This window comes from Symphalangus syndactylus, chromosome 18 (genome assembly GCF_028878055.3).
Source record: "Symphalangus syndactylus isolate Jambi chromosome 18, NHGRI_mSymSyn1-v2.1_pri, whole genome shotgun sequence".
Taxonomy (NCBI): Eukaryota; Metazoa; Chordata; class Mammalia; order Primates; family Hylobatidae; genus Symphalangus; species Symphalangus syndactylus.
The window spans coordinates 72,598,949-72,623,263 of NC_072440.2; the positions used below are offsets into that span (position 1 = coordinate 72,598,949).

The 24,315-nt window shown below is 50.9% G+C and overlaps 1 protein-coding gene across 3 annotated transcripts in view; it reads right to left on the minus strand.

Moving 5' to 3' along the window:
• Window positions 1-1,611: 1,611 nt before the first annotated feature.
• The window catches only part of MB (myoglobin), a 28,589-nt gene continuing 5,885 nt past the window's right edge, over window positions 1,612-24,315 (minus strand). The window contains exons 1-4 of one of the 3 annotated variants that reach the window (XM_055252432.1): window positions 18,187-18,350; window positions 12,197-12,299; window positions 5,718-5,940; window positions 1,612-2,290 (exon numbers count right to left, since the gene is read on the minus strand). In XM_055252432.1, the coding sequence (XP_055108407.1) occupies window positions 2,144-2,290; window positions 5,718-5,940; window positions 12,197-12,299; window positions 18,187-18,346 (633 nt within the window). In that variant the 5' untranslated portion in view covers window positions 18,347-18,350 and the 3' untranslated portion in view covers window positions 1,612-2,143. Of the gene's footprint in view, window positions 2,291-5,717; window positions 5,941-12,196; window positions 12,300-18,186; window positions 18,351-24,315 lie in introns of those variants that run through there. The other 2 variants (XM_063623817.1, XM_063623818.1) reach the window with 2 other exon arrangements.

A 24,315-nucleotide genomic window follows, 5' to 3' on the forward strand; every position in this document is an offset into this window, starting at 1 on the left:
TAAGTCCCTTGGAATCAGCCCCAAAACCACAGAAAAATCTCAAATAAATTGAGATTAAGTATCTGTGACTCAGGCAAAAAGATTCAAAACAGAAGTCCCCTTGAGTCACGGGCGGGTGCACACACACACACACAAAGAATAAGTTGCATCGTGTGCATCCAAGGTGCACATAAACTGGGAATTTTTAAAAAAATTGCTGTGCTTAGCACACATTTGTTGAATGGATGCTGAATGAATAACAAGTAACGGGTGCATCTCTGCATCCCTAATGGTGTTCTGCCCTGATTTAATTATCAGAACACATCTGTCTCCCTGACTAGATTGTCAATGGCTTGCAGACAGGGTCCCAGTTTATTCAGCTTTAAATCCTGCACACGAATCCTCTACAGAACTGCTCATTGCCTGAGTGTTCAATTGAATTACTCTCTTAAGTATGTGGAATTTTTCTCCAGGCTCCAAGATCAAAAAGCTCCCCTCACCCTGAACTCCCCTCCTTTCTCTCCTACCTCTTCATAGAGCATACGAATTCCCAAATCCTGGCGCAGAAAGGAAGAAGGTGCCCCTTTAATGCGGTTGTCTGTGCCACCGCACAGCCTGGATTTCGGACGTGTCCACATCCAGCAGAGGAGCGCTGCTCTGCCCAGCAGCCGTGAGCCTGCGCTTAGTCTGAGGTTTGGGGCAATGAGGTCACGATTATCATGGGGTAGGGGTAGGGCTGGACCCCGAGACAGATGCTCAAGGGCCGGGGTGCTCAAGGTCCCTTGTTCTGGGAGCTACTGGAGATTTATGGTGCCCAGGACTTGGGGCTTCCCAGAGATGGCGCCCAGAGTTGTGGTGGCATTCTAGGCCCTCGTGGCTTGGGCACCTGGGCCGGTCCAGCCCACCAGGCCCTTTTCCAGGCCCCTTTCCACACCCTCTGCTGCAGCCTGCTTCCTGGCTGCCACAATTACATGCCTACATTTTATTCTTGGCCCTCGCAGCAATACTTACATATTCTGCCTGTGCACTCTGCCTTTGCTGATATGGATTTTGTCTCCTGGCCTGTGTTTGTAAATTACTCCCCACGTGTCTGTCCTTTCTCTGTGGCCAGAAGGTCAGCAGCTGCCATTGGCTGGCTGCCTTGCTGTCTCCCTGGCTGGAGTCCCTGCTGCCTTCCAGGCCATAGTTTGAGTCCCAGCTCTGCCACTTACTAGCAGGGTGACCTTCCTATGTTACTGAAGGTATTGCAGCCATGATGATGATCTGTTCCCTCATCCTGTCCCCTCTCCTCTGGGTTCCCACAGCCCGGCACACCTGTCACTCTCTCCTCATATTGCAGAGGTCTATTCGCTGCCTCCCACCTCCACGGAAGAGAAGGTGCTCCCAAGGCTGGGGCCAAGGCTGTCCCCTCCATTTCCCTATGCCCTGCACTGGGCCTGCCTCTGAGCGGTGGCCTAGGGAGGGTGGGCTCCTGTCCCTTTCACCCTCCTGCCTTTCCTCCTTCCCTTCTCCTGTTTCCTGAGGCTCTCTGCACACAAACCCAGGGTCTGCCTTCCCCCCCATTTCTTCCTTGATGCTGGTGCTGGTGGGGGCGTCATTTACTCTAGGAGATGAAAAATGCCAGGCAGAGACTGAGATGTTGCAGGGTGTTTTATTAAAACCAGGTGAGTCACTGCCATACCTGAGAAGGCACACACGTGTTCCAGATACTCAAACGCCTCCCCAGCTGCCCTGCCCAGCCCAGATCTCCTCCTTATTGCAAAGGGACATTCTGCTGTCTTCAAGATGCCAGCGATTAATCAGAGAATTGCTACTGTCAGGTGTAGTTAATGGCTTGGATTTGGGGTTACAGCCAGTTTGGAGGTTGGAAGAAGTTAGGTTGGGATTTAGAAGAAAGGACAATTAATTCCGATCCAAACCATGCACTACACAGTGAGCCAAGGGCCACTCCCGGTTCCCAGGGTGATGACATTCCACAGGGAGGCCCATCGCTGGGCATGCGAAGCCAACTTCAACACCCCAGCCCCAGCCCCTCAGCTTCTCCTGCCCACCTCTACTAAACAAAGCAGACACTCAGAAGCAAACTCTACGCGGCTACACGAGATCAGACCCCGCCCTCTCTTGGACCCGGGGCCCAGGTGGGTGGGGGTGGGGCGCCAGGGGCCTAGCCCTGGAAGCCCAGCTCCTTGTAGTTGGAGGCCATGTCCTTCCGGAACAGCTCCAGGGCCTTGTTCATGGCCCCCTGGGCATCAGCACCAAAGTCCCCGGGATGCTTGCTCTGCAGAACCTGGATGATGCATTCCGAGATGAACTGCGGGGAGGGTGAGGAGAGGAAATGGTCACCGGGGTGGGACAAGCCAGGAGCCAGATGGGAAGTCAGTTCTCCTCCTCCCTTCTCTTTATTCCAGGACCGTGTATTGAGCACTTGCTAGGCACCAGGTGAGAGTCTGTGTGATCTCCATGGATGAATCCCTTTGATCCCCACAACCACTGTTAGATACTACAACTGCCCTTGATTTACAGATGCAGAAACTGAGGCAAGGGGAGGCTGAATGGAAGGGACATTTGGACCCAGGAGGGCTGGCTCCGGAGCCCACGCTCTTACCCACAGCCCCCTCCACTCCATCGGGATGTAGACCCCACTGAAACCAGGTGAGAGCTCAGAGCACCACCCGCATGGGGGCAGCAGAAAAGAAGGGAAATGCTCGGATTTCATTATTGTATTCAGGATTTTGCAATCAGAAAGTCTAGAAAGGAACTATTTCTATTTGTGTGTATGCAATTTTTGCATACTTAATGACTTGGTATGGTTATTGTTTTAAAGACCCTATTTTGGGGCCCTCCTATTTTTTATACCAAGCACAGAAACACTGGTGGGAGGGAAGGAGAGAGAGGAAGAAGACAAGGATGAGGCCCACGGCTGGCTCCCAGGATGGAGAATGTCTGCTATCAGCCTCAGCATTGCCATTTGCTTTAGTACCCGCGGTCTCACTGCCCGGATAACAGAGATGGGCATGGGAAAATGGAGATGTAGCATGGGGCTGCTTTAGGGATGGAAAGACTCGTGGATGTAAAACGCGGCTGTGCTTTCTCAAGTTAACCAGATTTGATCCCAACCACAGCCCTGGCTGGTGCACCAAGGAGTGTCGTTTTACAGAGGAGATAATCAAGAGGCCAGACCGAGGTCACGCAGGAAGCAGAGAGCAGAGATGGATTTGAGCCCAGGAGGCTGTGGGCAGGCCACTGCCAGAGCTGGGATCGGAGGCAGTGGCTGAACCGAGGCTGGGTTTCTCGTTTTCTCAGGGCCCCAGGGTGCAAGTGACATAAAGTAGGGAGAGTCGCAGGTGCGACATGCAAAGGGAGGCCTCGAGAAGCATCAACACCCTGTGAGCCCCTCCGCTGGGAAGGAGGGGCAGCTCCACAAACGCCTACTCTTGGGCATCGAGGTGGATGCTTAACTTCACCTTCCGTTTCATGAATGCCACAAAACAAAGTGAGGGCTCGGGGTGTCACGGAGCAAGCCCTGTCCTTAGAGAACTTGAGAGAACCAAGTTCCAGGGCCACCTCTGCCCCGACCCCATGTGTGACTTCAGCCACCCAGATGGCCTGGTTGGGCCCCCAGCTCAGACTTTCTGGAGTCCATGGCAGAGGCACTCATATCTAGAAAATGGTGGAACGGAGCCAACTGCATAATTGAGAAATGGAAACACTCTCGGCACCCACCATCCTCTACAGCCCCTCCGTCCCTCAGAGAGACCATCTGTCCACATGTGAGGTGGAGACTGTCTTATGAACAGCGCAGAGGGAAGGTCCACCGTGAGGGGGAAGGGCAGACACCTGGGCTCTGTCTTAATTTTTTGCAGAGGTTATGCATCGGATTAAGCATGTTTTAGAGAGACCTGGGTTCTAGTGGCCAACTGGTTGTGATATCTTGGCTGCATGGTTTTTTCTATCCAAAACTCAGCTTCTTCCTCTATAGAGAGAGAACTCAGTCATTGGAAGTGTATGGTGAGCTAACTATGTGCCACTGGGGCACAGAAATGGTAGCCCCGCGGGAGCTGAGTGTCTGCTGGGAGACCGCTGGGCAAAGAAACAAATTATCACACAGCCTGGCAGTGCCATGACCGGAGATGAGGATAAAGTGCTGCGGTGCAGGGAGGGGCTGGCAGATGGAACCGCTGAGGGCCTGGTGGGCCTGGGGGTCCAAGCAGGGGAGATGGCTTCGCACTGGGCCTTAGTGGATGAAGGGATTTGCAGAGAGAAGATGGGCAGGCAGGGGCGGCCTCACATGCAGGGCTGTTCACGCTGGTGATGTGGAGTAGTTGGGCAGGCAGGACTCTGCGCAATCCCACGGTAGGGTGCAAGGGTTGAGGCTAAAGAGGAGTGGCGGTGGTTGTCAGTGGGTGATATAGTGCCACAGTGGATTCAGAGCCTGGTTCCAGAGTACCATAGATCTGACTGTACCTTCTGGCTTATCTGCTGTGTGTCCTTGGGCAAGCTACTTAAACCCTCTGAGCTCTCAGTTTCCAAACCAGTAAAATGGGGATGAGAAGGGTACTTGCCTGGGGCAGAGACTGCTAATTACCTCCACAATATCCATTTCCCCTTCTTCCTTGGTAACAGAACACTAGTTGTATTTGGAGAGCTAATAGACTACCTTTCCCAGCTTCCTGTGCAGACAGGGTGGCTCCGTAACTAACTTCTGGCCAATGAGATGTAAATAAAATTGTTGGATGAGATTTCTGGGACTCCTTAAACTCCTCAAAAGAGAGCATTCCTCTCTTTCTCCTGCTTCCAGTTGGGAATATAGAAGAGGTGGCTGGAGCTCTTGCAGCCATTTTGGCCATGAGGCAACTTTGAGGATGGATGCCATGTGCTAGGCATGGCAGCAAATGCTCACTGTGGCCCATCCCAGCGGGTAGCTATCACCACATCCTAATCCTCATGGCTGCACCAGACTTCCTGCTGTTTCTACCCTCGGGGGATGCATCTGTCCCTGTGGTCCTTCATCCCCAGCTCCCTCCTCTCCCCAAATCTCCTCCTCCCACCAGTTGTAGACACACAACCTGAAGCCCAGGCTCCTGCCCCCAACCCTGATCCACCCAACTTTCCAACCCATCTCAGGAGGTTCAAACCAATTGCTCGTGCTGGAAACTGAGGTCCTGTCTCTTCATCTGTGAAGATTCTGGAACCAATAGAGCCAGCCTGCTGGCCACCCCCACCCCAAATGGAGCCCCAGTTGCTGAGCTCCTGACACAAGTCCTGCATGTACCAGACTCCCAGTGGCACAGCAGTTAGGGGCTGGGGTTCTGTAGTAATAGAGACCTGCGTTTGAATCTTGGCTCTGCCGTTATCCACCTCCTATGACCATGGACAAGCTGCTTAACCTCTGTGTGCCTCAGCTTCCCCATCTATCCAGTGGATATGATAATGGTACCTACCCGTGGAGAGGATGCAAATTTTGCACCCAATATCCCCTCTCCCTTTCCTCTTTGGTAATAAGATGTGAATTTGGCATACTAAATTAAAAATGCTAAATGTGTTCATTCTCAACGATCCCAGGAGTAAGACAAAGTGGGTGGCAGCCCCTTTTACAAATGAGAAACCTGGGGCACAGAGAGGAGTGGCCTAGGTCATCCCACAAGTTAGTGGCTGAGCTGGGACTAGAACCCAGATCCCATTGCCCCACCCCGAGACCTTCCCTGCATCCTCCCATCTGCCCAGGCTCTGCCTCCTACCTCCAGGTACTTCACGGGGATCTTGTGCTTGGTGGCATGCGACTGTGCCAGGGGCTTAATCTCTGCCTCATGATGCCCCTTCTTCTTAAGGATGCCCCCCAGGGCAGTGAGCACAGTGGCACCATGCTTCTTTAGGTCCTCAGACGCCTTCATCTCGTCCTCTGACTTCAGGTGCTTGAACTTGTCAAACTTCTCCAGAGTCTCTGGGTGACCCTTAAAGAGCCTGTGGGCACAGGGAAGGCTGGAGTCAGGCATGGGAGGTGCGGTGTGAGGTCTGGGGGCAGCCAGACTAGAGTTCAAGTTTAGCTCCCTGTCTTCCCAGCTGTGTGACCTTGGGCCATTCACTTCACCTCTCTGTGCCTCAGCTTCCTCATAGAAGGAATGGGGATAACTTGTCCCTACTTAAAGGATTAAGTGAGATAGTGTGTGCTATGTACCAACAGGGTGACTGGCATATAGTGAGTGTCGTATAAATGCTTGCTATTGTTATTTTTATTATCATCATCATCTTCTTTACTATGAGGGGCATCTCTGCATTGCTCGCTGGCCTCACTCCAATTTTCCCCAAGTTGCCTGGAGAGGAGATGGCTGAGTGGCATTGTGAGTGGGCCAGGAGCACTGAAGCTGAAGGACCCTGGACTAGCTGAGCACCTACTATGTGCCAGGTTCCATGATAGACTCAACTTGCATTTTCCTTTTGAGTCGTTCATATTATTCCCATTTTACAGATGTGGAAACCGAGGTCCTGAGGCATAAAGTCACCAGCTCACTATTGCAGGGGTGCTGTCCAGAGAAGCCAGGCTGGAATGAGGTCTGAGTGACCAAAACAGCAGTTCTAGTCCACGCTGCAACCATCTGCAGCTTCCTGCCCAGGGATTGTCCTTCAGCTGCTTAAATACCTCTAGCTACAGGAGGCTCACTCCTATCTGTGAGGGCCATTCCACTCCAGAGCAATCCTCACACTCAGAAACCTCTTGCTTGTTTTGAGCCCAAGCTGTGACTCTCTGAACCTCCCAGTCCCCTCACTGTGCAGATGATGAAGGGTTCTGGTGAGAACAACCCAACCCAGCCCTGAGACAGGCACCCACTCCTGCCAGGCACTCAGTGAGGTGCCCCAGGGGCCTCTGCTGGGACTCTGAGCAGCCACCTCCAGCTTTAGACCTCGGTCCTTCCTGCCCACCTCCAGCTTTAGACCTCGGTCCTTCCTGCTGTGAGCAGGTGGGTGCTGGTTAAAGGGAGTCAGACCTGCCCTCTGGGTAGGAGTGTGTTTCTGCTTTTTACTCATGGAAGACCACAGAGATAAGTGGCTTGCCCAAGGTCACTTGGCTAGCTAGCGGCAGAGCCCAGACGTAAACCCAAAATGGAACAGTTTCATAACTCCCACCTTTTCCCTTGTGCCACAGCCTGAAATGTTTGGCAGGGGCAACCCTGTCTGCCCAGGGTTCTCTCTCCTGTCTAATGGTTTCAGTTCCTTGCAAAGCTCCTCTTATATGATTTCCAGGCTCTGTGACATCCCTGTACAAGTACACAGTATGTATTGTGGCCACACTCCAGTTTGTGCCCTGAGCCACCGAGCCCAGAAGTTGTCACAAGGAAGCACCTGATCCCCGTAGTCTCCATCCCAGGGTTTTATGAGGAGGATATTTCACAACCAGGACGCTGAGCTCCTCAACCCGAGAATGAGTTCATGGTTTTTTTGTTTTTGTTTTCGTTTTTGTTTTTTCTTTTTTGAGATGGAGTCTCGCTCTGTTGCCCAAGCTGGAGTGCAGTGGCGCAATCTCTGCTCACTGCAACCTCCACCTCCCGGGTTTGAGCAATTCTCCGAATTCTCCATGTTCGCCAGGATGGTCTCAATCTCCTGACCTTGTGATCCGCCCGCCTCGGCCTCCCAAAGTGCTGGGATTACAGGTGTGAGCACCGCCCCCGGCCATATTAACTGATTTTAAAAGCCTGATGGGGTAGACGCCGTTTTGCAGAGGAAGAAACAGAGGCACCGAAAGACTAACTAGCTGGGGATTTAACCCAGGCAGTCTGGCTTCATGTCTACACTCTTGATGACTATTCGGGCTTTGTTATTGTTACACAGAGATATTTACAGGCAAACTGATACCTACATGGACATGTACCAACACCTCACAAGTGTACATGCATGCAGGCTCTCACAGATGTGTGTGCACACTCACATATGGGCCTGCACACTCACACGGAGGTACACGTAAATATCTCCCAGCACATGCCATACTCACATGCACACACACACACAGACACACACAAGCCCGAACCACATACACTCCCTTCCCCCATGTTGGGCATGGTCTGCTGCCGTGCCCAACATTGCCACCTCGACCCAAGACCCTGTCCAAATCCTCGTGCGTCACCGACAGCTTGTCTCTGACACCTTTCATCCAAGGGTCCCTGAGCTCCTGACTATTATTATCTGGTGACAATGATCCTTGAACTCCCACCTGACAGATGCAAGACCTGGCATGCACAGGCGATGGTCCGAGGTCAGGATGCTGAAAGGAGACTGTCTGGGGCAGAACAGGGCCAAGAATTTGGGACATAAGGCAGCTGGGGGTCTCAGACATTTTGGGGCCCGCCTCTGCTCTCTGATATCTAGGGAAGAGAACACGAGACTGACAGTTACGGAAGCTGAGTTCCGGTTCCAGTTCTGGCGCCAATGTGCTCTGTGATGTTGAAGTCATTTAGCCTCTCTGGATCTTGGCTCATCCATATGTAAACCAAAAGGGTCTAGACCCGCCAATGCCTTTCTTTCCACTCTCAGCACCAGACAGCCAGGGAGAGAGCTCATATTTACTTTATTAATATTTTTTGAGACACAGTATTGCTCTGTTGCCCAGGCTGAAGTGCAGTGGTGTGATCTCGGCTCACTGCAGCCTTGATCTCCTGGGCCCAAGCGATCCTCCCACCTCAGCCTCCCGAGTAGCTGGGACTACAGGCACACAACACCACGCCCAGCTAATTTTGTTTATTCTTTGTAGAGAAGGGGTCTCACTATGTGGCCCAGGCTGGTCTTGAACTCCTGGACTCAAGAGATCCGCCCACCCTGCCTCCCAAAGTGCTGGGATTATAGGCCTGAGCCACCACACCCCGCCCCATATTGACTTTAAACAGCAGAGCAGAATCGGGCTAATTTGTCCCCGCAAGATCATTCCAGCACCACACAGCTGCCTGCCTCCTGTGGGCCCAGGCCTTGCAGCTAGAAGCCCCCCAGGCAGCCACAGAAGGCCATTCTCCCAGATTTGCCTGATCCGGAAAATGAACAGATGAAAGCCCCTCAGCCTGTGGAAATGGACGGAGGGCATTTTCCCTAGTATTTCAGAAAGCCCCGCTTGCCTGTGTTTCCAGCTTCAACCCTGCTATCAGTGGGCCTGGTTCATCAGACAGATCTTCAGGCCAAGTCAGAGAGAAGGGAGGTCATCTTCCTGCTGTTCTCTGAACTGAGGCCCAATTGGACACCCACATGGAACATGGAGCACATTGTCAGATCCATGAACACCCCTCTGGCTCTTCTAGAATAAAAGAACCAGAGCACGGATGGCAGCCCGTCTTGCGTGTGGCAAGGTCATGGGGCAGTATAGCATAGTGGTCAAGAGCAAGGATTCTGGGCCGGGCGCATTGGCGTGTAATCCCAGCACTTTGGGAGGCCAAGGCGGGCAGATAACCTGAGGTCAGGAGTTCGAGACCAGCCTGACCAACATGGCTAAACCCAGTCTCTACTAAAAATACAAAAATTAGCCAGGCATGGTGGCATGCACCTGTAATCCCAGCAAGACTCCATCTCAAAAAAAAAAAAAAAGGGAAAAAAAAAAAAAGGAGCAAGGATTCTGGATCCAAGCTGCCTGGATTTGAATTCCAGCTCCTCTCTTACTTGCTGTGTGACTTGGCGTAAGTTACTTAACCTCTCTGTTAAATGTGGTGATCATAATCGTATCTACCTCATAAGATTGTCAGGCTTCAGTGAGTGAGACACTAACACAGAGCCCAGCAATCAGTATGTGCTGAATAAATGGTCGCTGTCCTCCTTATCATCTCTACCATCGCCATTATCATCAGCATCACCCAGGAATTTTTGGTCCTGCCTGTGGCTGCCATTAACCGGTGGAGACTCTCAGGCCCAGTTCCTCCCTGTAATGAGAAGCAGTGACCACCACTGGTGATTTTCAAACATTTTATGGCCTTGAAATCCTTTGTTCCCCCACCCCCCTAAAAAAGCCAGAGTCAATAAAACAAAAAAGGTTTGAGTAAAGGAAGGAAAAACAGGGGTGTGGAACCCACCCAGCAGCCCCCTCCCTTCCGAAGCCCCACTCCTGGAGCCAGAATCTCCAAGTGACCTTCCAGCTTCTGTGTTCTAGAATTTTATGGTCATGTACTTGCAGTGAAGGCCTCAGTGGTTTACAGACTGGGCTTCGTGGAATTTGCCCTCTTTTACAATCAGAAGATTGGAGACATAACCTTTCAAGGTCAGTTAGAAAATCCAGAGTCAGTATCTAGAACAAAGTCAAGATACCAACTACCACGGGGGGCATTTGCAGTCCTGGGCATGAGCCTCCTCCACCCTGTCCCCAGGGAGGCCATCCTCCCTGTACCCAAATACTGAGAGGGCAGAACCAGCTGGCGCAGTCTCTGCATGTCCCATAGCCTAAGACGTGACAGGGCACCAGGCCTCTGGGACCTTTCAGGGGCCAGCAACGCTAGGCATTACGTCTTATCCCTGGCCCCCGGCCCCTGGCAAACCTCTCTGATCCTCCCTGATGATGCAACACCCTGAGTCTCTTTCAAGACATGCAACTCACTGCCTTAGGTCTGGCAGCTCCCAAATCACCTTGGAAAGACCTCTGCTCTGCAAACTCTGGTCTCCTACCTCCATGCCTGACTGTCCTGCGTCCTCTCCAAAGGCAAAGGTGCATCAAGGACTCAGAGAATTCTAGGGCATGAGCATGGGACGGGATCTCAGAGACCATGGAAGACAATCCCTTCGCTCAACCAACAGAGAAATAAGACCCAGAGGTGGAGAGACTTGTCCAAGGTCACACGGCAAATCTGTGGCCCAGGAGTTGATGTCAATTTGTGTGTGTGTGTTGGTCAGGGGAGCACTTTGTGCAATCCAACAGGGCCTGTTGCAGCCAGATGACAGGGACAGGAGAAGCAAGACATAAGAAACACACCACGATGCCGTTAGAGTCAACAGAAAACTCAGCTGTTCTTCCTTAAGTGTTTCTAGCACGGATCACCAACAGCTCAAATTTTAGATAACGGAGCTTCCAGGACCAGCCATGCTCCTGAGGGAGACGGAAGCTGGAAATGGGTAAAGCCCAAGGGAGACCTAAAGGACGACAGAGTGGAAGAGGAAAATTGGCTCTGGCTCACAAATAAGGAGAAATTAATCTGCAAATTAAAGTGCCAAAGACAATCCATTCACTTGTGGCAACCCCAGAGCCCACTTCCTTCCCCCTGGGGGCAGAAACGTTGATTCGTAACCCATTAGACTTGTGAGGGAACCAGCTCAGAACGGTGAGGGAAGGGGCCAGGAGAAGAGAAGAGTGTATCACCATTTGGGATGGAAGGCAACGAGGAGATGAGCTTCTATGTACAAACCACAGCCATCGTCTATTTACAAACCCCAGAATTTTGTTCTCTTTGGTGTATTCTGGAATTCCTTGTGGTAGAGGGCAGGATATACTTGGAGACCACATCATTCAGAGCTCTCAAACTGGAGACATACTCAACATCAAAGGTCACTAATGAGCCTCTATCTTCTGTCCTCTAATTGCAATGCTTTGAAAGGTCCCTAGCCTGGGCTTCATCTGTAATAGCTACTAACATTTCTAGGACTCAGTATATGCCAGGAACCATGCCAGGCCTCTTGCATGCATTATCTTATTTCTCACATCTCCTCTAGGAGATAGATATTAGGATATCCCCTCACTGTACAGGAGAGGAAATTGAGGCTCCGAGAGGTTGAGTGCCTTCCCAAAGGCCACCCAGCAGCTCAGCGGCAGAGCCAAGTCTAGAACCAGATCTGTCTCCCCTTGAAGACCATGTCTTAACCTTGACACTTTAAGAGCATTTAATGAGCTGTGACTCTGGAAATGTCCTCCCCTTCTCAGTCCCTTTTTGTCCTCATCCTGTAAGAGAGGTGGCTGTACAAAATCTCTCAGGGCCCTTGTTAACTCTGACTGTCTATAATTCTAAAATTCTTCCTGGTGGACTCTGAGCATCCAAGGTTTGATTCTCAAGCTTCCTCCAGCTGCTGACATCAGCCTGAAATGGCTCCTTTCCCTCTCCTGAGTCCAATCCCTGACACTTAAAAGCAAAGAAAAAGCAAGTGACCGTTCTAACACCCTTAACTAATGCAGCCAACAGACCTACCCCACGTACAAACTTTCCACCTTGCAGCTGAACACCCTTGATCTTAGGGTGTGGGTGGCAGGGGCAATGGAATCTCTTCCTTTTACCTGATGAGGACTTCCTGCCCATGGCTTGGGATGTCAGCCTCCACCTTCCCCCAGACGTTCAGCACCAACTGCCATTCCCCGTCGCTGAGCCCCATGGCGCGGTCTGAAGAAGACAAAAAGAGCAAGTATGGGCTCACTGGGTGTCCTGGACCCAACAGCTGGGCTTTGAGGCTGCCTGGCCCCAAAGGTGTTTTTATACCTTCTGGGATGCTTGACAAAGATCACTCAATGGCTCGCTGTCCCCCTCCCCTGCCCTCCTTCTCTTTCTCTCTCTCATCCAGGGAGGGTCTAATCTTTTCCTTTCTCTAGCCCTCACATGGGAAGCTATTTTAGGGCAGGTGCCATTGTGGCGAGGCAGGACAGCTCAGGCCACAGGGGGTGGGGTGGTTGTGCGTGTGGAAAGAAGGGGAGGAGGTTGGACACTGTCTGGACTCTCATAGCCGACAGAAAGGGCACCACCGAGGCCGACGCCAGCAGCCTGAAACCCAATGCTCCCTGCGGTCAGCCCTCCCAAGAGGACCTGTCATGTTTCTAAGCTTAGCCACCAGGCGCCCTGGCTGGCCCCAGGACAGTCCTGGCGATTCGCAACCTCTCACGCACCTTCTGCCCCTTTGCCAGAGACCCCTCACCCAGCCAGAAGTGACAGAAAGGAACCGGAGGGTTTCGTGCTTATAGCCAGGTGGTCCCAGGCAAGTCCACAATCTCTCAGAGAATTCCTGTCTTCATGACCCTGCTCAAAGATTTCCCTCTGAAAAGTTTTTCTTGACATACTCCTTTGAGACACAACTAATTGCTTCCTCCTTTCCTTTCTTTGTGTAGGTTCCTGTTGCATTGCTTCCCAAGGGGCATCCTATTTCCTGGTTTTCATGCCAGCTTCTCCATTAGGATAATAGCAGCCAGCACTCACAAGAGACTTTGCTGGGTGCCAGGCCCTGTCTCAAACACTTGGCATTTGGTAACTCATTTAATCCCCACAAGACCTCCCAATGTGATAGGTACTGACATTATCCCTATTTAATTGATAGGAAGTAGGGAAACATCACAGATACACAGTTAGTTGCTGGCAGAGTTGGGATTTGAACCCAGGATGCCAGGCCCCCTTCTTTGCAGTTTTCAGGAGGGCAGGAGCTCTGTTTTATTAACCCACGTATCTCTTGGGCCTCACATGGTGCTCTGTGCCAAGTTTGAACTGAATAAATGTTTATTGAGTAAATGGGTGGATGGTTTTGCAAAGAAAGTGAGTGGAGGATGATTAGCCTTATCTTACCTCCATGCATCCTCCTTCAATCCATTCACTTATTAAACCATCTATTCATTTATCCACTTGTCCGCCCAGTTACTCATCCATCCATCCATCTGTCATCCGTTAATTCATCCATTCATCCATCCATCATCTCTTTGTCTATCCATCCATTCACTCATCTATCCATCCACCCATCCATCCAACATCCACCAATCCCTCCATCTATCCGACATCCCTTAATTCATCTATTCATCTATCCATCATCTCTTTGTCTATCCATGCATTCACTCATCTATCCATCCACCCATCCATCCAACATCCACCAATTCCTCCATCTATCCATCTATCCATGTGTTCATCCATCCATCCATCAACTCATTCGTCCACCCATCATCTCTCCATTCATCCATCCACCCATCCCCTCATTCATCCATTCATTATCCCTCCATTCATCATCCCTCCCTCCATCCATCTATCCATCCATCACCCACCCATCCCTCCATCTATCTGTTCCTCCATTCCCTCATTCATCCACTCATTATCCCTCCATTCATCATCCCCCCTCCATCCATCTATCCATCCATCATCCACCCATCCCTCCATCTATCTATCCATCTATCCATCTGTAACTCCATCCATCCATCCATCCCTCTCACAGTGATAGAGCACCTACTGTGTGTCAGACACTGCTACATGCTGAGGATAACAAAATCAAATAAAACACATTCCTGTGTTCAAGGAACTCAGAGTCTCTTTAGGGGGATAACTAAGAGGAATGAAAACACAGTACAGTTTGTTTAGTGCTATGATCAAGGTAGGCATAGGCCCTTCCATCTGCATAGGACTATACAGTTTACAAAGTGCCTGCCTGGCAAGATTCCATCTAATCTTTATAACACCTCCGTGAGGTAGCGAGCACCACCCTGCTTTACAGCTGTGGGAGACAAGATTCAGAAAGGATAAGCCAGTGTTTGGGCCATCCTGGGTCTGCACTGGATGTGTCCAGTAATGACTGCCCCACCTACACAGCTTTTTGAAGATAACCATCCCTGCTGAGGTGCAGGTGTAGCCAGTCTTGTTCTGGGACACGCGATTCTCCCCCAAACCTGCTGCCAGTCACAGCCAAGCTGAGAAAGCCAGTGTCAGGGCTCCATCTGAATAGTCGGCGTCTACTAGCTCTGCCAGTCAGATCCCGTGTTCAGAATGTGAACAGGGATGTTTGGTAAGAATTGGACAAATAGTAGGAAATGTAGCTAGAAAAAGAGTTAAATTCAAAGAATCCCCAAACTTGGAGTTCCCCAGTGCAACTTTGGGTCAGAACGCCCTCTGTGTGGGTCTCTAAAGCCTGGCTGGTGACCGTTCTAGGATTGCCATGAGCCACCACTCCCTGGAGGAGCCTTGTGTCTCCACTCAGTGAGTCCTGTGTACTGAGTCAGCTGACTCCTAATGACCAAAAGGGTTAGAGGCACCGGCTGCACATCTGGCACCCCTTCCCTAGTGACCATTCCAGAAGTCAACCCCAAATGCTAGGCCAGCCGACCTCCAAAGGCCCATCTCTTTAGCAGTGGAAGAAGCAGTAACAAAATGAGTAGCTAAAAATGCCATGGGGGGCTGGGTGCGGTGGCTCACTCCTGTAATCCGAGCAATTTGGGAGGCCGAGGCGGGTGGATCACAAGGTCAAGAGATCGAGACTATCCTGGCTAACATGGTGAAACCCTGTCTCTACTAAAAACACAAAAATTAGCTGGGCATGGTGGCGCACACCTGTAGTCCCAGCTACTTGGGAGGCTGAGGCAGAAGAATCAGTTGAACCCGGGAGGCAGAGGTTGCAGTGAGCCGAGATCGCACCACTGTACTCCAGCCTGGCAACACAGTGAGCCTCCATCTCAAAAAAAAAAAAAAAGCCATGGGGATGCCAAAGGGAATCTCATTCATTCATTCAGTCAGTCATCTGTTTGTTCCTTTGTTCATTCATTCATTCAAAAGCCCAGTACTGAGGCCCCAGTCTGTGCCAGGCCCAGGCTCAGAAGGAAAGACAACTCTGAGAGGGTCTGCCCCGGTCTCAGACTCTCAGTAGTTTGACCCTTACTGCTGGTCACTCGCTGGAGGTGAGCCCAGGGGGTGAGAGAGGAGGGCAGAAAGAAGGAGATGGCATTGAGCTGTGCCACATCTGACCTGGGGCCCCCTGCCTGCTGCGCCGGGGAAGGCCGAGGGGCAGATCTGAGACTCCTGGAGATTGAGATGCAGTGTGTGGTTTTCCAATGCTCTCTGGCATGTGCCCTCCCGAGAGTGTCAGAACACTCCTGAGGGTGCGGGGCACGGCAGGGCTGATTACTACCCGAATCCCAGCTCTTCTCCCATCTCTGGCCTCCTGAGTTGTCTGGGGATGGCCTGAGCATTTAAAATCTCATCAACCCATTACTGATGCTGAAGTGTTTAATATGAAGCTATCACCAGCTTGGCAAGCGCCACCATTAACTGGCGTGCTCATGGAAACCTGTAGCTTTGAAGTTGATGGACCTTTTAAGTTTTACCATTTAAGCTAATGGGAAGGCACCGACATCTGTTTGTACTTACACATCTCTACAACAGAGCAGCGTTACCTCACGGTTGCTATGGCTACCTGGAGTCACCCGCTCTGTTTGGGGGCTATTATTATCCCTGTGACAGCCTTCATTATGGCCGGGGCAGAGAAGCTGCAGACACATGATAGGAAAGCCAGGCTGCCTTTGTGTGCAAAACTTTCTACAGCCTTACACGCTCATGCTACACACACACACACACACACGCACGAATGCAGGGCACATTAGTCTGATACCCAGTGGGGCAAAACTGGATCCCACCAAGTCAGACCTCCTCTTTTTCCCTTTCATATCACAGGATCCTTTGAATCCAAAACTGAGACTTGTAGAATCATCCTCAAGGCTCCCAATTCTGGAGTCTCAAGATCCCAGAATTAAAATTCTAGAGTGTCAAAGTCTTCAACTTTTCGCCACCGGAGAAACCTGGGTTCTAGATTCCAGACTTACAGAGAGCTAGAAGCAGAGAAATCTAGAATTATAGGGCCATAGTATCTTGTGACTAAAAGAGGCCTTCAACGGTATTTTGTCCAATTTCCCACTAAATGTAGTTTTCCCTACAGGTCATCATCTGGCATCTGCTTGAATACTCCTGGGAGTGGTGAGCTCACTACCTAAAGCCTTAAAAATCCTTGTTTATGTCAAACCAAAAGATGCCTCCATGTCACATGCACTTCCTTGTGGTGACTCCACCTGCTCCTTGGGGATACAGAGGCCCAGCTGAGTCTGCCTCACAAGAGAAGGAGCAGGCTCACCGAAGACTTTTCTTGTCCAGACTGAACATCCTAGGACTTCCACTGAGCACCCTCCCCAGGCAAGGTGAGTCGGGGGCCTCAGTCTGGTGGAGAAAGATGGGCTCTGCCATTTTCAGTCTCCAGCCACTCTCACCTCTGGTCACATGCACACAAAGAGAACGCTATAGCAAAGGGGATTCCAGCACCCATCTGCACAGGTCTGAGCCCCTCAGGCAGCTGTGCACCTGGCCCACAATTTTTATGGTCAGAAAATCCAATCTAGGTGACCTAGGAATTTGCTAGCCTTTGGGCAGCTGACAATTCCCTTTGGTCAATCTGGGCTTAAGACACCACCAAGGGACATCAAAGATGTGACAAGAAGGAGAACTCGGGCTCCTGAAAGCCAGGAGTCCCCACGATCTTCACTACTCTCTTCCTCCTCCTTCTGGGAACCAGCCTTTGGAGGCCAGTCTGGGCAGTGTCTCCCTCCTGCCAGCAGGCCCTCCCACCCCACCCCCAGCTTAGCTGTGCCTCCCTGGCAGAGTCTACCCTCCTGGACCAGCGCCAGGCCAAGACTCAGAGCAGGGCTGAGGCCTGGGAGTTGCAGGACATGCTCAAGGCCCTTGATGGGGCAGCAGGACCCCCAAGCTTGCTCCAGACTCCCAGGAACCCACCCACCTGGGCTGCTCCTCTCCAGCCCCTCAGCATCCATCATACTGACCACAGCTCCCCTTCTCCCCAGCTGTCCTCGCAGAGCCTCCAGCCAAGCGGCCAGGGCTGGGGGTGGGGAGAGGTGTCTTATAGCAGCTGGGGAGAGGCACAGGGAACTAAAAATACAGTTTACATGGCAAGGCTCCTCCTCTGCCTGCAGGCCCAGAGGGGCTTATTGGAGGAGGGCTGGCAGGGACACAACATCCTAATCCCCTAGTCAACAGGTGTGTCCGGGGACACCGATCTGCCTCCCCCCTCCCCCCTCCCCAGCCTTGGAGGCTCCGAGTGGCTCCTCCAGCTCCACCATCCACCTGTCACCTGGACAGAGACCAGCCCCACCTCCACAGTCACCTAACCCCACATCCACCCATCCTCCCCTTTCTTCAAGGCCAGTTGCATAGGAACGGCTCCCCAGCCAGGACTCCTCCCACCCCGCGCTACCCATTCCCAGCAGATGTGCCCTCTTCCCCGCTCTGGCTCCAGCACGGGTGCAGCCTTCTCATCTCTCTTGCTTTGGGGTGTACCTGTCTGGACTGGCTTCTCCCCATTTCTACCCTGTGAGTGCCTCAGAGGCCGGAATATAAAAGCCATAAACTCATATTGTACTGAGTGCACGCCAGGGACACCCCTCCTCCCAGCAGCCCTTTCTTTTGCAGGAGACACTTTTACAAGCCTCGCTTTACACTTGAGAAAACTGAGGCACAGAGAAGTTAAGTAACTTACCCAGAGTCACACAGCTAGGAAATACCAAGCCCAAGATTGGGACCCAGGCAGTCTGGCTTCGGAGTCTCTGCTTCATGGCTAAGAACTGGTCTAATTTGGAGTCCTTCCCCCTCACTCTCTCACCTGCTCTACAGTACCTAGCAAAGGACCAGGCCAACATGCTCTTCGATTGTTTATTTTTGGATTGAGTCTGCCCAGGGTCTTGGCTTGCTGGAGGCAAAGGCAAAGACAGTCGGTGACCTTGCCCCAGGGGTTGACAATGGGGGCCCTACTGCCATCTAGTGGCAACAAGGAGAAAAGCCTGCACCTCTGCCCTGCCCCTTCCATCTGGGCTCTCCATTTCTCAGTCCCTCAACCCAGCCAGCGGGGAGGGGTCTTTTTCTGTCTCTATATTCGTTATATTCATGGCGCCTTGCTTAGAAGACCATGGATGGCTTGCCAAATTATTAGAAGATGAATTGTGATCTTTTAATATTGTGATCCAGGAAAAGTGGCATAACTTTCCAAGGATGCTTTTTTAATCTGTAAAATGGGAATTTTGAAAAGAATAACCTACCTCAAATGTCACTATGAGGACTGAAAAAGGGAGCACTGGCCAGGCGCGGTGGCCCACGCCTGTAATCCCAGCACTTTGGGAGGCCGAGGAGGGAGGATCACTTGAGGTCAGGAGTTCAAGGCCAGCTTGGCCAACATGGTGAAACCCCGTCTCTACTAAAAATACAAAAATTAGCCAGGCGTGGTGGTGCACGCCTGTAGTCTCAGCTACTCGGGAGGCTGAGACTGGAGAATCACTTGAACCCAGAAGGCAGAGGTTGCAGTGAGCTGAGATCACACCACTGCACTCCAGCCTGGGTGACAGAGCGAGACCCTGTCTCAAAAAAAAATAATAATAATAAATAAAAATAAATAAAATTAAGAAAAAGGGAGGTGCTGAATGTGGTGGATACACAGTGATAAAAGAAAAACTTCAGCCAAATTAAATGTAAAGGAGTTTAATGGAGCAATGAATGATTTGCGAGCGGGCCAGCCTCCCGAGCCAGAGTAGGCTTGGAGACTCCACAGCTAAATGGTGGAAGATTTATGGACAGAAAAAGGAAAGTGACATACAGAAAACAGAAATGAGGTACAGAAATGGCTGGATTGGTTACAGGTTGGCATTTGCCTTATCTGAACATGGTTCGAACAGTTGGCTACATTTGATTGGCCAAAATGCGGTGATTGGCACAGTGTAGGCTATAGTCTGTCTACACCTCCACTTGATATAGTTCATGATGTACAGAAAAACCTTTAGGTCCAACTTAAAGTATGCAAGGAGGTGGCTAGAGATTAAACTTTTTTAAACAACAGTAAGTGCTCAATAATTGCTCACGGTGATATAAGGTATCCATGGTTCTTGCTCTCAAGGGACTCAGAGTCTAGTGGAGGAGGTACCTCAGTGAGATCTGCAATGCAGCAGAGATTTCAGCAAAGGCTTTGGAGGGGTGAGAAGGCAGCGCCTAGGCCTGTGAGGTGAAGGCCTTTGAGGGATCAATAGGAGTTTGTTCAGAGGTGATGGCTGGCCTGGATGTGAACGTATGAGGGAGCGTTCTGCAGAGTGTTCTAAGCAGAGGTACCGAACAGTGCTGTAAAAGCCTGCCGGAGACGCGTGGGGCAAGGGGGGCTGTGGGAGGTGACACCTACTGGGAAGAACTTTATGTGCCAGGCTCAGGTGATGCCTGAGCAGCATTTTGAAGGTTCAATAGGAGCTTGTTAGGAGCAAAGTGAGGAAGGGATATTCCAAACACAAGGACCAAGACAAGGACTTGGGGGCTCAGAACGGATAGTCACGTTCCACAGCACTCATGCTCGCCTGGTGCGTGCCAGGCTCCGTGCTGGGCTCTGGGGGGACCGAGGTGACACCGGCTGGCCTCTGAGCATTGAGAGGTGGTAGGAGGGAGGGATGTGTGACCTAATGTTGTCAGTACTTTCTGATAAGGGTAATAATCGAGGCCATTCAGCATAGGGCTAAAGGCTTTGGAATGAGACTCCTGGACTTGGTACTTGGCCCTACCATGTACTACTTTTGTGATCCATGAAAAGTATCATAACTTTCCAAGGTCTATGCTTTTGTTATCCACAAAGTGGAGATTTTGAAAAGAATAACCTATCTTAAATATCATTGTAAGGATTAAAAGAGGGAGCACCTAGCATGGTGCCTGATACACAGTAAGTGCTCAATAATTGCACACTGTGATATAAGGTACAGAGAAATCATGGAGGAGGGAAACATTAATTCCACCAAGGAATTAATGTGTAACTGAGAAGGTGATGTCCAAGCAAGGTTTTGAAGGATCAATAGGAGTTTGTTAGGAGCAAAGTGAGGAAAAGACATTCCAAGTACAAGCATCAAAACATTCGATGACATAGAAGTTGGTGTGTTAGGACTAGGTTTGGTTGTTGGCAACAGAAAACTCAAAATAACATGGCTTCAACAAGAGAGTATTAACTTCTCTTTCATACAGAAGTCTAGAGGTAGGGGATTCAGAGCTGACATAGCACACCACAGTCCAGGGACCCAGCTTCAATCTACCTTAGTGCTCTGCCATGTTACACATATGGCCTTCACCTCCTGATCCAAGATGGCTGCTTGAGCTGCAGCCATCGTGCCCTCATTCCAGCCAGTAGGAAGGAGAAAGGGGTGAAGAAGGTTGTGACCCTATCTTAAAGAACACTTTCCAGAAGTTGTAATTAATACTTTGTCTTACTGCACATCCAATGGCCATACCTTGCTGCAGAGGAGGCTGGGATATGTAGTCTTTATTTCTACCTGGCCATATCACCAGATAAAAATTGGAGTTTCTATTACTTAGAAAGATGTGGGGAATGTATATTAGATGAAAATGAGCGATTTCTATCATAGGAGACATAAAATAGCATGCTATGCAGGACGTATAAATATTTTGGTGTTTCTGTGGTGGAAAAAGTGAAGGGGAGAGTGATGATTAGAGAAATAAACAGAGGCCAGGCATGGACAGCCTTGGGAGCCACAGACGTGTGGGCGTGTCCCCAGGGAGAGCCACAGAAGGGTTTCTGAGCAAGGGAGAGCCGTGGTCTGATTTGCTGTCCTAGAAACATCACACTAATTGCAGATGTGATTAACATAATGGAGGGGACACGTCTGGAGCCACGAGACATTTCTCCCTAACATTTTATTATAATGATTTTCATACATGCAGCAAAGTGGGAAGAATTTCACACTGAACACCACGTAAACTCTACCACTGGCATTTTACTAAATGAATTTAAACACGTTTATCTCTCCCCCTACGCACCCATCCATTCTTGTTTTGTGGCATTTTAAATTGCAGACATCTATCTGCTTCCCTGCAGAAACTCCACAATGCATGACATGAAAAAGAGTTCAATATTTCTTTGCATTTTTTCTTTTGCTGTAAGATGTAAAATTCACATTTAATTGCACACGTTTTAAATATACATTTGCTGAGATTCCACAACTACGCACACTTGTGTAGCTCAAACTGTATCAAGTTATAGAACATTGTCATCACCCCAAGTTCCTGCACGCCCCTCCCCAGTCAATCCTGGCCCCCACTCACCTGTCAGAGACAACCACTGTCCTGATTTTTTTTTTTTTTTTTTGAGGTGGAGTCTCAATCTGTCACCCAGGCTGGAGTACAGTGGTGTGATCTCAGCTCACTGCAACCTCTGCCTCCCGGGTTCAAGCAATTCTCCTACCTCAGCCTCCCGAGTAGCTGGGACTACAGACACATACCACCACACCCAAGCTAATTTTTTTTTTTTTTTTTTTTTTTTTTTTTTTTTTTTAGTAGAGATGGGGTTTCCCCATATTGACCAGACTGCTCTCAAATTCCTGACCTCAGGTGATCCACCTGCCTCAGCCTCCCAAAGTGCTGGGATTACAGGCATGAGCCACTGTACCTGACCCTGATTTCTTTTAAAGAAAGATTGGTTTGGGGAAGGCAGACATTTGAAAGCCTGTTGGGGGGCCATGTACTGAGTGGGGTGGGGTTCGGAGCTGAAGGAGAGGCAGGGCAGAGGGAGACAGGATTTCCAGGGCTTCCTTGCAGGTTGAACTTGGAGGCTGGAGGGAGTCATTTAACCAGAGTGCCCGTCATCTGCTGCCCGGAGTTGAGTTTCTCACTGAGTGACTGAGCAGATGGTGGCGCCATTTACTAAGGTGGGGTACCCAGGAGGAGGAGGGGCTGGGGGTGGGTGGAGACCAGTTTCCTTTGGGACACGTGGCACCGGGGCGTTCAAGGGGCATGTGTCTGGCAGTTGTAGGGATACACAGGCATCCCAGGGCAGCTCCTTTCTTCTGACCCCTGGGGAGGTTTGAGCGGTCCTCTGGTGAGGTGGTGCCAGGGAGTGGTCGCCAGGTTTGTCCATCTCCTTCTTGGCCAGCCAGCACCAGCGTCTGTCGGGCTCCCTTCACCAGGAAGGGGAGGTGCTCTCCTCGGTCTACCCTGAAGACTGCACGAGGGGCATAGAGAGGGCATGGGTGTGGTTACTTCTGGGTGGCAGGACATGGGAGAGGAGACCTGACTCCTTAGGGGAAGCTGGGGAGCGCAGGGGCCCATCTAGGCAGTCTCCAGGCCAGGTCCTCTCCTTCTTCCCTCCCCAGCATCCTGCGGCCATACACATTCTCTCTCCCCAGGCACCGCCCATCCCTGTCCCAATGCCTCCCCCATTCCCTTGAAAAACAATCAAACCCCAGCTCCCCCAGGAAGGAGGCGTCAGAGTCAGCTCTGCTCCAGCTAGGGCCCCCCAGGGAGGGGGCAGGAGAAGCAGAGAGGGAAAATGAAACCTCGGTCACTCTAGGTTGCAATTAGGTTTTCTCTGGTCTCTCTCAAATCAAACACAACCCACAGCAGTCATTTCTTCCTTAAAAGCCCATTTGTGGCTCATGCCTGTAATCCCAGCACTTTGGGAGGCCGAGGCGGGTGGATCACGAGGTCAGGAGATTGAAACCATCTTGGCTAACACAGTGAAACCCCATCTCTACTAAAAATACAAAAAAAAAAAAAAAAAAAAAAAATTAGCCGGGTGTGGGGGCGGGAGCCTGTAGTCTCAGCTACTTGGGAGGCCGAGGCAGGAGAATTGCTTGAACCTGGAAGGCGGAAGTTGCAGTGAGCCGAGATCGCGCCACTGCACTCCAGCCTGGGCAACAAAGCAAGACTCTGTCTCAAAAAAAAAAAAGAAAAAAAAATGCCCATTTGGTCCTCAGGAGATATTCCTGTTTTCCCATTAGCGTGACTTGGACTCATTTCTTGGGAATCAATGTCCCATCCTTATTCTGCTAACACAGGATTGGGTTCGCCTTCCAGAGTTGCATCACAAAACATCCTGAATTTATCTGGCAATTTGGAGAAGCCTCAGTTTACCCCATCAGGCACAGGGTTACAGCATAAGCTATAGGAAGTGCCAGCGTAGAGGAGGCAGCAGACGTCACCTGGGAAGGATGTGAGGGAGGAAGAGAAGGACCCTTGGGGGGGTCAGCAGCATTTCAGAATTGGGAAGAGGAAGAGGAGGTGGGGAAGAAAACTTCCTAGAGGGGACGACAGGGTCAGGCCTGCATTTGAAGGGTGAAGGAGAGGGAAGCCTCATGGGAGATGAGGAGGACTACTAAGGGCTTCTTATGTACCAGGCTTGGGTGAGGGCAGAAATACAAATATGGCTGCCTACACTGGTGTGTTAGCATACTAGCTGCTGTAACAAACAGCCCCCAAATCTCATGATGTGTCCTTAACCGTGGCTCAGAAGATTTAGTTCTCATTTACCTCCTAGTCCAATGCAAGTTGAGAAGAGGGCTCTCCTGCACCCAGTGATTCAGGCACTCGGCTCCCTCCCCAAGGACTTCCAAAACCCCCATCCCTCTGCATCCAGCAGGCAAACCACTGGAGAAAGAAATGAGGGTGGGCCGGGAAAGGTGGCTTACGCCTGAAATCTCAGTACTTTGGGAGGCAGAGGTGGGTGGATCACTGGAAGTCAGGAGTTCGAGACCAACCTGGCCAACATGGTGAAACCCTGTCTCTACTACAAATACAAAAATAAGCCTGACATCGTGGTGGGCGCCTGTAATCCCAGCTACTCGGGAGGCTGAGGCAGGAG